This window comes from Seriola lalandi, unplaced genomic scaffold (assembly GCF_002814215.2).
Source record: "Seriola lalandi dorsalis isolate HSWRI2012SDOR001 ecotype SW California unplaced genomic scaffold, Sedor1 jcf7180002054689, whole genome shotgun sequence".
NCBI classification, from domain to species: domain Eukaryota; kingdom Metazoa; phylum Chordata; class Actinopteri; order Carangiformes; family Carangidae; genus Seriola; species Seriola lalandi.
This window is the reverse complement of record NW_019525242.1, coordinates 299,026-312,550: the sequence shown is the minus strand read 5'-3', so window position 1 is coordinate 312,550 and position 13,525 is coordinate 299,026. Positions and strand designations below refer to the sequence as shown.

At 41.8% G+C, this 13,525-nt stretch overlaps 1 protein-coding gene and 1 long non-coding RNA gene across 2 annotated transcripts in view; both read left to right on the top strand.

Moving 5' to 3' along the window:
• The window catches only part of lss (lanosterol synthase (2,3-oxidosqualene-lanosterol cyclase)), an 11,928-nt gene extending 3,059 nt beyond the window's left edge, over positions 1-8,869 (top strand). The window contains exons 5-22 of the mRNA XM_023423049.2: positions 388-509; positions 827-923; positions 1,397-1,532; positions 3,003-3,111; positions 3,315-3,433; positions 3,577-3,674; positions 3,832-3,859; positions 4,072-4,128; positions 4,917-4,988; positions 5,220-5,270; positions 5,435-5,584; positions 6,025-6,121; positions 6,625-6,730; positions 7,021-7,086; positions 7,169-7,249; positions 7,361-7,531; positions 8,173-8,251; positions 8,359-8,869. Of these exons, the coding sequence (XP_023278817.1) occupies positions 388-509; positions 827-923; positions 1,397-1,532; positions 3,003-3,111; positions 3,315-3,433; positions 3,577-3,674; positions 3,832-3,859; positions 4,072-4,128; positions 4,917-4,988; positions 5,220-5,270; positions 5,435-5,584; positions 6,025-6,121; positions 6,625-6,730; positions 7,021-7,086; positions 7,169-7,249; positions 7,361-7,531; positions 8,173-8,251; positions 8,359-8,496 (1,777 nt within the window). The 3' untranslated portion in view covers positions 8,497-8,869. The remainder of the gene's footprint in view (positions 1-387; positions 510-826; positions 924-1,396; positions 1,533-3,002; positions 3,112-3,314; positions 3,434-3,576; positions 3,675-3,831; positions 3,860-4,071; positions 4,129-4,916; positions 4,989-5,219; positions 5,271-5,434; positions 5,585-6,024; positions 6,122-6,624; positions 6,731-7,020; positions 7,087-7,168; positions 7,250-7,360; positions 7,532-8,172; positions 8,252-8,358) is intronic.
• Positions 8,870-11,856: 2,987 nt separating this feature from the next.
• LOC111667469 (uncharacterized) lies at positions 11,857-13,272 on the top strand. Its single transcript, XR_015438275.1, has 4 exons — positions 11,857-11,899; positions 12,144-12,178; positions 12,259-12,512; positions 13,042-13,272. It is a non-coding gene; the product is annotated as an uncharacterized LOC111667469 (long non-coding RNA).
• Positions 13,273-13,525: the final 253 nt, after the last annotated feature.

Sequence of the window (13,525 nt, the reverse complement as noted above, 5' to 3'; positions counted from 1 at the left end):
CTCTCTCTCTCTCTGTGTGCTCGTGTGTGTGTTGCTCAGGCCTCCTGATCACATGTCATGTGGCTAAGATCCCTCTGGCCGAGGCCTGGAAGAAGGAGATGGTGAGGTACCTGCGCTCCGTTCAGCTGCCAGATGGAGGCTGGGGTCTGTAAGTCAACAACACACTTATTTGACTTTTGATGTCCACACGTGCCTTGTGTTTTATAGTGAAATGAAACCCTACGATACAAGCATCTACATATAACAGTTATTGAACCAGAGCTGTAATTCAAAGTGTCCGTTCGTCCCCGCTCCTACAAAATAATTACAGGAGAAGTGTCAGGCTATCTCGAACACAGAATCTAGCAGCATTGTGAGTGTGTGTGTGTGTGTTTTTTTTTTCTGCAGACACATTGAGGATAAATCTACCGTCTTCGGCACAGCACTGAGTTACACCTCACTGAGGATCCTGGGAGTAGACCCTGATGATCCAGATATGGTTCGAGCCAGGAACAACCTGCACAGCAAAGGTGGGGAGGAATAAGTTAAAAGCACAAAGCTCTGTATGATGTTATTAATAAAGCCACATTCAACTAAATACAGTAATACTTACATTCAGTACTGATTATCTTTCTCTACTGATAACACACATCCTAAAACATCCAAATGTGAAAAACAGATTTTTTTTTTTTTTTATAGGAAAATATGTTGTTTCTCTATTTGTAGTGATAGAATATTTCCTGCAAATTTATTGTGAGATAATATGAAGCCATGCTTATAATAACAACCATGTCGGGGCTCCTTGTTCCTGTAAACCAAAGCTCTCTGTGTTTTTTATTTTGTTCAGGCGGTGCAGTGGGGATTCCCTCGTGGGGTAAATTCTGGTTGGCTATTTTAAATGTCTACAGCTGGGACGGAATGAACACACTCCTACCAGAAATGTGGTAAGCTGGATGCTCCAACATCCCTTTATATTCTCCTCCACACATCAGCCATGAATTAAATACACAGAGGAAACTTCAGGATCTCAGCTGAGGTCAGAGAGGTCATTCTCCCATGCAAACTGCTGCTGCTGCAGTTGGAAATGTAAGTGATAAAGTGTGGCAAAGATCCTCCTCTCTTCTGATTGGCTCACTGACCTGTTGTTACTAGAGCTCCAGAGAGAAGCCTGAGAGAGGAGATGTAAAACTACATTGAGATGTTTTTTGTTTCTTAAAACCAAAAATATATCTTCTTATGGATCAACACTTCAAATAAAACACAAGAAAAGAGGAAAATATGGAGCTTTAAAAGCGTTTCTGAGCTAAGACCAGGCCCAATCATAAGCAGGAGGTCACTGATTCTCTTGGGAAAATGTGTGAACATATTTTCGTTTGAATGAATTCAGGGTTGATGTTAATGTTTTGTTCGTCAACAGGTTGTTCCCAGCTTGGATGCCAGCCCACCCCTCCACTCTGTGGTGTCACTGCCGTCAGGTCTACCTCCCCATGAGCTACTGCTACGCTGTCAGACTGGCAGCGGAGGAAGACTCCCTGGTCCTCAGCCTCAGACAGGTGCCGCAGCCAAACTGTCCCACAAGGGGGCGCCACACTCTGTACTTTACAGTCAGAGCTCAATGTTAAACTCTGAATTTTGAAGCAATTATAGAGGATGACATCATGATGAGTTTCAGTGCACTTAATAATAATAGTGTGGTTGCAATTAAGGATTAATTTCATCACTGATTAAGCATTGATTTATTATGTTTTAGATCAGATCAGTTTTCTGTTTAAGGTCTGAAATTTTTGGAAGAAAATGAAAAATATCCATCACAATTTTACAGTTTTCCTCTTCAGATTTATTTTGTCTGATAAGCAGAATAACCCAAAGGATCAATTCATATTGATATAAAGGGTGTTTTTTTCAATCATACAATATCAATACATTCAATATGTCCCTTTCTGATAACTCTAATGAAAAACAAACTGCCTCTGTGTGTTGCTCTAACTGCAGGAAGTTTGAGGTTGTAAAAGAACATTACTGGCAAAACAGTTTTTTTTTTTTTTAAAGAAAATCTGGTATTTATCAGTATCAATATCACAGAGTGATAATATAGAGATGGTTGATAAATAACTGGTTGGTTATCAAAGTGCAGCTTCCTGCTCTGGCCCACACGTCTGACTCTCACCACAGAGAAGTGTGGAAAGCCAACGGCTGTTTAGCTCAGTGTCACCAGTTGTTCACATGTTGTTCTGATACAGTATGTTGTTGTGTGGGACTGAAATTTACAGATTCACAGCCTGACTACGAAATGTTTGCTTAGTAATAAAACACAGAGAGGTCTATTTCAGTTTTTTAAGCAACAGTCTTGTGTTGTATATTTAGATTTGTCACAGCATCTGATGGAAATAAAAACTGGCATCAAAGTCATTACACTTTTATAGTAATTGTAATGTTTATAGTAAAAAGACTGCAGTATTATTAAATACTCATATCAGTACTCAGTATCAGCAAGTACCCAAATGTAAATACCTCTACTTGTACTTGGTCTGGAAAAAGTGGTATTGGTGCAGCCTTATGAAAAAGCCATTTGGTGTCTCTAAGCTATTGATTAGAGACACTAAGCGGGAGACGACGAGTATGAGTACGAGCTATTGATCCACAAGGTCTCTGACCTGAACTAGATGTACAGGTCTGGTTCCAAAACTCCCATAGGTTTATAATTAGGGCAGAGATCAGGTGATTGTGAAAGCCAAAGTATGAGTCACATCCTTCTCATATCATTCACTGAGCCCTTGTGTCCTATATGGAAGTTTACACATTTGTTATTTTTCTCCACTCATTTATTCAGGTGTTTGATCTCTCACCTGTTCATCAGTGTAGGAGGGTGATCCACCTTTAAAATATACAGGAGAGCAGCCCAGCGCAGTTTTTATTTTATTTTGACAGTAGGACCACTTCTTTATTTAGAAATATCTTTGCCTTAATGTATGTATTAATGTATGTGAGCGGTTTGTATTTGTCTCTTGCTCTTTGTTGTGTAGGAGCTTTATGTCCAAGACTACGCCACCATCAACTGGCCCGCTCAGAGGAACAATGTGGCAGCATGTGACATGTACACACCTCACAGCACACTGCTCACCTTTGCCTACAGTGAGTCTGAACAACACACTGTGCACCATGATGATAAACCACCGCCTACACATGTGCGTTGCTGCAATACAGGCAGCAACATTAGAACAACATTAGATGTATCCCTGGTTACAGGAGGATTTTACACAATCATTAAAAGAGGAAAAACACTGCCCTTTGAATCACCTCCCTAACGTTGCCACTCTGTTCCTGTTGTCCTGCAGTGATGTTGAATGTGTATGAAGCCCACCACAGCAGCACGCTGAGAGGAAGAGCAGTCAAAGAGCTGTATGAGCACATCCAGGCGGACGACCGCTTCACCAAATGTATCAGCATTGGACCGGTAACAAACACACAGACACGCAAAAAGACAAAACAAAATAGACATGGCATGAAACGAAAACTGACACAGGTTAAAAATCACCTCAACTTGACTTATTACCACGAGAGTGTGTGTGAACGTGAAGTACCGGCCTTTCCCCTCAGATCTCCAAGACTATCAACATGCTGGTTCGCTGGTATGTAGACGGCCCCTCCTCTCCAGTCTTTCAGGAGCATGTGTCCAGGATCCCAGACTACCTTTGGTCAGTCGCAACTTCAAAACCCATCACAGTTCAATTAGGTGTTCAAGAAAAGCTCCTGTGAAGCTAGATATTGCAGTATGCGTGTATGATGTGGAAACTAACGATGTGCATCAAAGTGAACTGCTGGTAAACTAACAGTAAGTTGTGTGTGTTGCAGGCTGGGACTGGATGGTATGAAAATGCAGGTGAGCATTTGTTCTCTGCTGCGTCTGTATGTCGCGTGAGCGTTTCCACAGGCGCAGATGCAGCAGTGGTTTTGAAGCTTGTCACTTCACACTCACATTCCTTCAGTCTGCTGGCTGGTTCTATACTTTGCATTTTGTCCTCTGCACTCGGGGAGTTCAAATTGAACTTAATCTGAGTGTTTGACCGTTTTGTCTTTTTCCATTCCGCACAGGGGACCAATGGATCTCAACTGTGGGACACTTGTTTTGCTGTACAAGCTTTCCTTGAGGTAACGCACACCCGGCCACTCACACTCACAGCAGCAAAATTGTTAATGTAAGCAAGCATATGTTATAAAGATCAAACATCTGTGGACTGTTACTGTTACTGAGCCACCGGCTTGTTCGGTAGAGCAGTGACACTGAGAGACAAGAAGCATCTTAATCTGGATGTGTTGTAAGATGTTTCTGTTGTATTGGTGAAGTGACTCTGGAAGTGAAGGTCAGAATCAAGGAAACACCCAGATTTCACATCTGTGTGGTACTTTCCAGAGAGAGACACCAAAGAAGAATATATTTCTTGCTGCAGAGTTTCAGTATCAGTGACAAGAATTTTAGTTTTTGCATTTGATGCATGTTGCCAGTGAGTTAACAGGGGACGGGAACATGTGTCATCAGTGTAAAAACAGTAACATAAGTCATGTTTCTACACTGTGTGGCCTATATGTATAAAATGAACCACAGTTGATGTAGTATTGACCCGTGAGGGACTTCATATATGATGTCAGATTTCCTAGATTTAAAATTACCAAGAGACACAGATCATTGCAAACAAGGCAAACACTGAGCCACAAACTCCCGCCCACTTCTCGAGTGATGTTCACATCAAATGTGTCAAACACTGTCCTCTAATAATCTATAACAGTAAGATAGAAATGTCAGTATTGTCACTAATAACTCACAGATCATTGATCGCCTCGAGAATAATTGATCATTACTGTGTTTGGCATGGAAGTCATATTATATATTACATATTATTATAACATATTATGATAAGTTGTGTGTTGGGTTCTTTCAGGCCGGAGCTCAGGACAATCCCAGACTAGCTGAGTGTCTCCGAGACGCCCATCAGTTTCTCACCATCACACAGGTATGATCAACAAGCAGCTCACTGCTAAACTAATCCTCCGTTATGCTGCTGTTTTGCAGATGTTCATCCGTGAAAAAACAAAAGCAGTCACAAGGTTTTCATTATCAAGCATGAGAATAAACACGTGTTACTTTTGGATATGTTTGCAGAACATTCAGCTGTACTAAAGATTAAAACTGTAATATGATCATCCACTGCTTTTATATGCCTGATGAGTTTTCCCACCACCAGATACCTGAGAATCCTCCCGAGTACCAGAAGTATTACAGACAGATGAACAAGGTAAGCTAATCTCACACAAGAGCCACCTCTCAACATTTTTCCTATTATTCTTCAATAAAAGATTAAATGCCTCTGGAAATTTTATCCAGGAAGCAGAAAAGAGAGAAGTAAAGTATGAACACATGCGTGCTCTGTACTGCACAACCCTGTTTTTGTTTTTTTAGGGAGGCTTCCCCTTCAGTACTCGTGACTGCGGCTGGATCGTGGCTGACTGCACAGCTGAGGGCCTGAAGTCAGTGATGCTGCTGCAGGAACTCTGTCCTTCCATCAGGCAGCCTGTCGCCTCTGAGCGTCTGTATGATGCTGTCAACGTGGTGAGTCTGCGGGAAGAAAATGAATGGAGGACTAATTTATCTTCTTTGGAGGTTTCCTACGCCAATGTGCTCCAAGTCTTTATGATAAGCCCCAGATTTTGTCACTGGTTTACAGGAATAGTTTGCCACTTTGGGAAACGTGCTTATGTCCTTTCCTCCACTCACATATACGGATGTAAATTAGCTTAGCATTTAGCATTGCAAAAACACTGAAATAGGGGGAAACGGCCAGCTCATTGCAAAGGAAACAAAATCCAACCACCAGCACGTCTAAATCTCATGAATTAATATATATCCCATTGATTTAATCCATACAGAAGCCAAAGTCACACTGCAGCCCAAACTGATCCCTCTAGTCCCTCTTGTGCACTCGTGCTGTTGTGAAGTTGCTCCTGTCGACCTGCATTGTTACAGCTTTTGCGCCATGTGTCTGTTTGTAGCTTCTGAGCATGAGAAACTCAGACGGCGGATTCGCCACATATGAAACTAAGAGAGGAGGGAAACTCCTGGAGCTACTCAACCCCTCCGAGGTGTTTGGTGAGTATGCTGTCAGCACCTCACTCAATGCCCATTTCATGCACGTCACTGTCAGGTGCGTTCAGTCTGAGAACAACGGTTTTAGTCTGTGTTGTTGCACAGAGTAGCAGAGATGGGGCAAAAGTCACTGCAGTGATTTCTTGCCTCTAGAGACAGGGTTATTTAATGAGACCATCATGCAGGTTGATGCCTGATTGAAGAGTCTTGTGCAGGGCAGCTCAGTGGTGTGAGCGCTGGCAGGACTGTCAGTGTGACTCAAGCTGCAAATATGCAGATGTGAAAAAGGGAAACGAGGAGCCAAATATAAACATGGCATTTCAGTGTCCGTTCAACATTTAGTGAGTGGGAAATGTTTTCCATTGCACTCTGAATGTGTTGCATTATTATGACCTTTACAGTATCAAAGGGCAAAGAGCCAAATATGGGGAAGGGGATGCAGTACGTGCTGTGAAATTCTTAGTTACAGTGTGTGCCTTCTCTTTGTCTCTCCCACACGCTAACAGGTGACATCATGATAGATTATACCTATGTGGAGTGCACCTCCGCAGTAGTGCAGGCTCTGAGGCACTTCCAGAAGGTCTTCCCTGAACACCGTGCTGAAGAGATAAGGTACCACACATGAACATGAACATGAACATGAACATGTTTGGAAGTATACTAGTGTCAGTTACTGAGTGGCACAGAAACCATCAGCAAACTGGCTGCCTCTGCATATGTTAGAAATTCTGTGAGCACACGTTTCTATTATGGAAAACATTTATATCTGCTGTTGATTCATGACTCTAATCTGAATCCGCAAAAAAGACATTCTTAACTAAATAATTTCTCAGTTCTTGTTGAGGTTGGGGATTAAAACTCCAGGGGAAAGGTTGTGAAACAGTCCATTGGTTCTTCTTCAGGTCCACTCTGAGAGAAGGACTGGACTACTGCAGGAAGGTGCAGAGGCCTGATGGATCCTGGGAAGGGTGAGCCCACAGTTGTGATTTTACAGTCTGACGTCCTACCTGATCGGCAGGTAAAGCTCAATGACTTTCTGCTTGTGCTCAGGTCGTGGGGAGTGTGCTTCACATACGGAGTATGGTTTGGCCTGGAAGCTTTTGCTTGCATGGGTCACATCTACAAGGATGAGTAAGAGATCCAAACACTGATCACTGAAATGTATTATATGTGGTTGAACAAGCCACTTAGGACACCAATTAACCCTTAACTACATTGCACCCTTGTGACCTCTGTTGCCAGGGACGTGTGTGCAGAGGTGCAGAAAGCCTGTCAGTTCCTGCTGGACCGACAGATGTCGGACGGAGGCTGGGGGGAGGACTTTGAGTCGTGCGAGCAGCGGTGCTACATCCAGAGCGGCGCCGCCCAGATCCACAACACCTGCTGGGCGTTGTTAGGCCTCATGGCTGTCAGGTAAAGAAGGGTAGAAGATGGGATGGGTTCTGGTTTGGAGTTTAGCAGAATTGCTGGAACAAGTTTGTACTGGCTGTTGGTAGTTGAAGGTTAGACTGATGATTTTAGTCACGTCGTCATTGTGTCATGTATCTGTGTTATTTATTCATCATGTGTAATGATGAATAAATCTAATAATAACAATAATAATAATAATAAGGATAACTTTATTTAGCACTTTTCTTAACAAAGTTACAAAGTAAAATAGAACAGCACAAATAAAAAACATCTCAAATCAACATTATGCGAAAAGACAGTGAGGGAAAAGAAATATGTAAAAACACTGATATGAACAATGAAGGAAAAAAAAACCTCTCATAAGGTTTGGAACAGATGTGTAAAAAACAAGTTAATATAAGTGTAATCATACAAGCATATAACACGTATCAGACATTACCAAGGGCTAAGACAAAGAAACCCTTTTTTAGAAGAGATTTAAAGGAAGTTAAAGAGTGACAGTGTCTGATTTGAAAGCTGTAGCAACACAAAGGAACTTCCAGCTTTTCAATAGTAAAAATTGAATCTAATCAAAACAAACTGACCTGAATCCAAACAAAAATAATTCATGTGAATTCAGCAAAATGGCTTGTGTGCATCACCAGGCATCCTGACAGGCGGGCCATGGAGAGAGGAGTACAGCTGCTGATTGACAAGCAGCTGCCCAATGGAGACTGGCCACAGGTGAGTCTGTGCTTTGCATGTGTTTTATTACTTACATGTTAAATACTCTACTGAAAATGAAAGGGAATCTCCCGCAGGCTTTGATGTGTGACGTTCTGTGCTTCCAGGAGAACATTGCAGGCGTGTTCAACAAGAGCTGTGCCATCAGCTACACCTCCTACAGAAACGTCTTCCCAGTCTGGACCCTGGGCCGCTTCTCAACACTGTACCCCAGCAGTCCGCTCGCTGGGAAGGTCAAGCTGTGAACATGTCTAAAAGTCAATCAGACTTTGAATGACAAAACAAAATGTCTTCAGCTAAAGCGAAAAACACAACAGCAGCCACAAAGTTCAGACAATCAGTGTTGAAAAGCGTGTATTATTTTAACACTTTGAGCTGTCTCAGCACGTCAGCTGTTTTCCATCAGATGAAGTAACACATTTCATTCTTTGAATTTCTTTCTGTTGACATTCCAGTGCGGCTCATCCACCAGAGCTACTCCTCACAAATCTGTTGTGATTATCTGCTGCAGACCAAGACGCCCACTTCATGTGTACAAAAGCATTTATGTCCATGTTGCCTTATATCCCTGCCCCCTCCATAACATTTGCATTTAGAATAAAGAATTTTTCTATGGTATCATTGTGATTGTTGTCTGCAGTGAATGCACCTTTTGGCTTGTTTCACATTGCTATGTGTTCAGACACGAAGCACATGTGGAGCAATTCTTTTCTTTGGAAAAAATGATTAATCACAAGACACACTGGTCTGTTACTGTTACTGATCAGTCAAAACTTGCAGGAAGCTCGTGTTTTAACAACCAGGAAGAACTCAAACCTGCAACATTTCAGTCATAATTCTTCTACTACTAATAACTTTTAGATGCAGAATTTGAAATGTTATCACCTCCGCAACAGCAAAAAAAGATATAAACAAACTCTGTAGATTGGCGGACGTGTATTTGAGGCTGGGTTCTCTGCCATTCATTACATCCTGCTTTATTCTGTGAAGACGCAATTAGTTACCAAGGTGTCTGTTTTAGCCCTCTGACTGCTAATTCTTTCTCTTACAGCTGTTTTTAAGTTGAGTTAAAGGTGCGGCCACGAGGAATGTCTTAAGATGGTCTGCTGATTGAAAGGTATTTTGTGGGAGTGTGAAAATGTTCACAATGAATAATGTGCGATCATGGAGCTGTTTCAGGTCAACAAGCTGTAAGTGTGTTAACTTGTGCGTCTTTCCCATTCACAGCATTGAATAGATTCCGTGCTTGACAACAGACATACAAGGCGAGTCTATGTAACTGGTTAAACTTGTGCTTTCTACTGTCTATTGTTTGCTCAGAGTCTTAAGCATGCACTGATGCTGATAAGAAAGCTGGTTTTGATTCACCTCCCTCACCTTTTGACTCACCTGTAGCACAGTGTCATCAAGTGGTTTCACAACATTAACTGAATGGAAAGACTTCTCCAGCTGTTCTAAGGTTAATATGTGCATGTTGGAGGAGGAGGATGGGGGCTCTACCAACAAGAGCTCCATTTAATTTCCAAAGTAACCTTATACATATTCAGATATTTCCGTGAATCAGTCAAAAATGACAGTTGTTAGATTCCGCCTTAGCACGGCTGTGCACTTCAGACTTGAGGCTTCACTTACTCCAGTCTTGACTCTCTAAAAACTTAATTTGGCACTTGGCTCCGTGAAAACTTGATTTGAGACTTGACCCCCCAAAGATTTGACTTCAGATTCGACTTTTACATTGATTTTACATCGCGGTGGTTTTTCTGCATCTGGTTTCTGTCGGTTTCAATACAAAGAATGATTATATTTTAATTTTTTATATTTTTCTCAGTCCTGAGTCTTACCAGGTCATGATGATGAGGCATTGTTATTCTCAGACTGTGAGGTCTGGCATCATGGGATCATGTTCTGCAGAACTCCACTCATCCTGGTGCACGTAAAGTATCTCAGGAGAGCAACTTTGATTGTCACATCATTTAGCTTTGACAAATCCAAACAAGTTTGTACAAACTTTACCGTTGGTGGTTCTTTTCTAAAACCTGTTTGTCCCCTGGTGTCTAAGGCGTTTGGCCTCAGCTGACCTCACGCCGACTTAGCTGTTGCCAGAGATGAAACACCCAAATATCACATATGCTTAGTCATCGACTCTCACAGAGTTATCATTTTGGAACTCACATATGCACAAGTGAATTTTCTTCTTATTCTACGCGCTATATAATATAAGTATATTATGGATAAGCATTATGAGTGGGGCATCAGTGTGTGCGAACGTGACCGGACATACAGTACATTGCTAATCTTGTGCCAAGTCTTGTCCTAATCAAGGAGCTCAGATTTAGCGTTACGTCTTTATTCAGTTTTCCTGTTTCCTGTTTCCCCCATTCACTCACCGTTGCCGGGTCTGGCAGGGGCAACTAAACTTTCAAGTTACCATTACAAGAAATAAGCAATAAGCAACTGAAGCAATTTATTGACTACAACCAATGCATTTTTCTCCCACAACATGATATGAGCCTTGACCGCCAAAGACATGACTAGGACATGAGTCCCTAAAGACTTTGACTACCTTCAGACTTGATTCCCTGAATAGACGACTTGAGATGCAACTATTTAAAGACTTGACTCCCCAATGATTTGACTTCAGACTTGACTACCTAAAGACTTGAAGACGTTAGGCCTGAAATCTCAAGTGATAAACATGATAAAGAGGCTTTGTAGAGCACTGTTGATTGGATATTTATATTTCAAGCCTGTGCACTGCCATAACTTGATCTTGGTAATGTGAAAAAACACTTTTTCTTGCCTCCTTGCCTATTGTTATTATTATTATGTTGTTGTTGTTGTTGTTGTTGTTGTTGTTGTTGTTGTTGTGTTAAAGGGGAGTAACCTACATCTTTCTCCAATAAATGGAATGGAGGACCCGTTACATCACGGGTAAACATCACAAAGCCAGTTAGAAGATACACCTTTCAAAAAAGCAAACACGTACAAAGTCTTTCTTCGCTCTTGAGAGCTGAAATAACAGGTTGTCTTCGCTGATAACATCCCACTGGGTGATTCTGAGGAAAAGGCGTCACACAAACAGGCATGTCAACCCGTTCAGGGAACAAAAGAACTACAAATCAACACACTAAACTGTGCATTGCTTGATGTGTGTGTGTTTCACTGGAACTTAGCAGAAGATGTCGGATAACAGTGTCACAATGTTCAATACAACTATGAGTTTTACAAATAACATGTGAATGCTATTTTAACAAATTTATATGCAGTATTCTCACCGTATACATAGAGAGATCAATTCTTTATTGTCATTGCATATGATTATGTTTGGCAGCAATCCTCTCAGCAGTATATATTAAAATAAAAAATGAATAAAATCATTGAAATATATTAATTTATAATAAAAACAAACAAACAGGAAACAAAACATGGCTACAGGTACATGTAATGTGTGGTGAAGATGAAACCCTGACGTACCAGAGACCTTGTGACGGGAGTCCGGGCTCTGCCCCTGATGGACTGCATAGATTGAGGCGTGGCCGCTGATAAAAAGCAGCAGCAGGTGACGGACGCATCTGTGGATCTCCTCTCCAGCGCTCAGTAAGTTCACCTGTAAAGCTCTGCTCGTCATCTGTCCCTCTGTAACTTTGAGTAAGCCTATGTGTGCAGAGGGTGATGGTCATTGTTGGGTATAATTTTGATGTTTTACATTTCATATCTTAACACAGCCTTCAGTTGCATCTTTCAAGTTCAAATGTTTTGTAAAGTTCTTTGCCGTCTCAGGTGTCTTTCTTTTCTTTTCTTTTCTTTTCTTTTCTTTTCTTTTCTTCTGGTATCACACATGTATGTGATGTATTTGTTCAATCATTTTTCTTTCTATCTTCCTTGTTTTTAGGGTTTGAAGTTTCACAATGTATAGGTGCAACCAAGGTAAACAACACATTTGCTTTTGGGTCATCTTCACCTCTTTCTCTCTGTATTGAATGTGTAATACATATTATTTGTTCCAGGGGGACAGTGTTCTCAAGGGTGCCATGGCCATGGGCATGGGCACGGGCACGGGCACGGGCACGGGCACGGACACGGGCACGGACACGGACACGGACATGGACACGGGCATTGCCATGGACATGGACATGGCGGTGGCCCTTGTCAAGGGTCTGGCCATGGACATGGACATGGGTGTTGTCACAGGCGCAGGTTCAGGCACAAGCGTGGCCACAAGCACCGAAAGTGTCACAAGAAGGGGAGAGACACTCACGGGGTAAGAGTCAACAGTGCACTGTACAGCTCATTCACAGCAACAAGTGGATTTGGTTCAGAAATGATTTGAAATAAGGTGTAAAAGGTTTGTGTAATCCAACCTAATCAGAACTGATCACAGGAATACGCTGTTATTGATAATATGTTTTTAAGAAGCGTATTTATCCTGTTGTTCAGTGAGTAGGGATGCACTATGCTCCACTTTTACACAGTTGCATACATTCACACCAGGATGTCACTTGGAATAACCGCAGTCTTAAATGATGCCATAGGAGGTTTAGTGCCTTGCTGAAGGGCATCTCGACAGTAGTCATAAAGGAGGAGCAACTGCGAATCTTTCCCCTCCCTTAAATGTATCCTGCTTGTCCTGGGCTTGAACCGGTGACACAACTGCTCTCTGAAAATGAATTTACAAGAGACAGACTCATGCCGACTGAATATAGCTGCTTTTCTTCACACCCTCAAATTTAATGCAGACACAAAAGTAATGGTGAAATAATATCTGTCTCTTGTGTCCACCCCTCCTGTAGTCCTCCAGCAGCTCCTGCAGCAGTGACTCCGACTCTGACTAGATGAAGAGTTCTGGAGAAAGCAAGCTGTCAACTGGAAACCTTCATTCTCATAACTTACACTGTCATCTGTTTACCCTATAGCCTAAGGTTGGGTTACATTCACATATGATCTTAAACATGTTTGTAACTCAAATAAATTTGTGTTCTGGCCCAAGAAACACGCTTTTGTCAGAACATATGCAAAGCACACATTGGTTCTGATGTAATGAATTTTCAATTTCAGTTTCAGCTTCAGCTTCACTCGTTATCTCTATTTACTTCTCTTTCTTAAGTGACGGGACTGTGTCCAGGTCCACTTTCTGATTTGGTAGAGTATATGGGTTTTTAAACACTTTTGTGATCATGACATCTTTCTAATTATCCTGATGGAGTTTTTGTTCGTAGAAAAATGAAACAATCCTGAGCAAGATCTCAGTTGGACCTGTGAGGGAGGGGGTGGGGT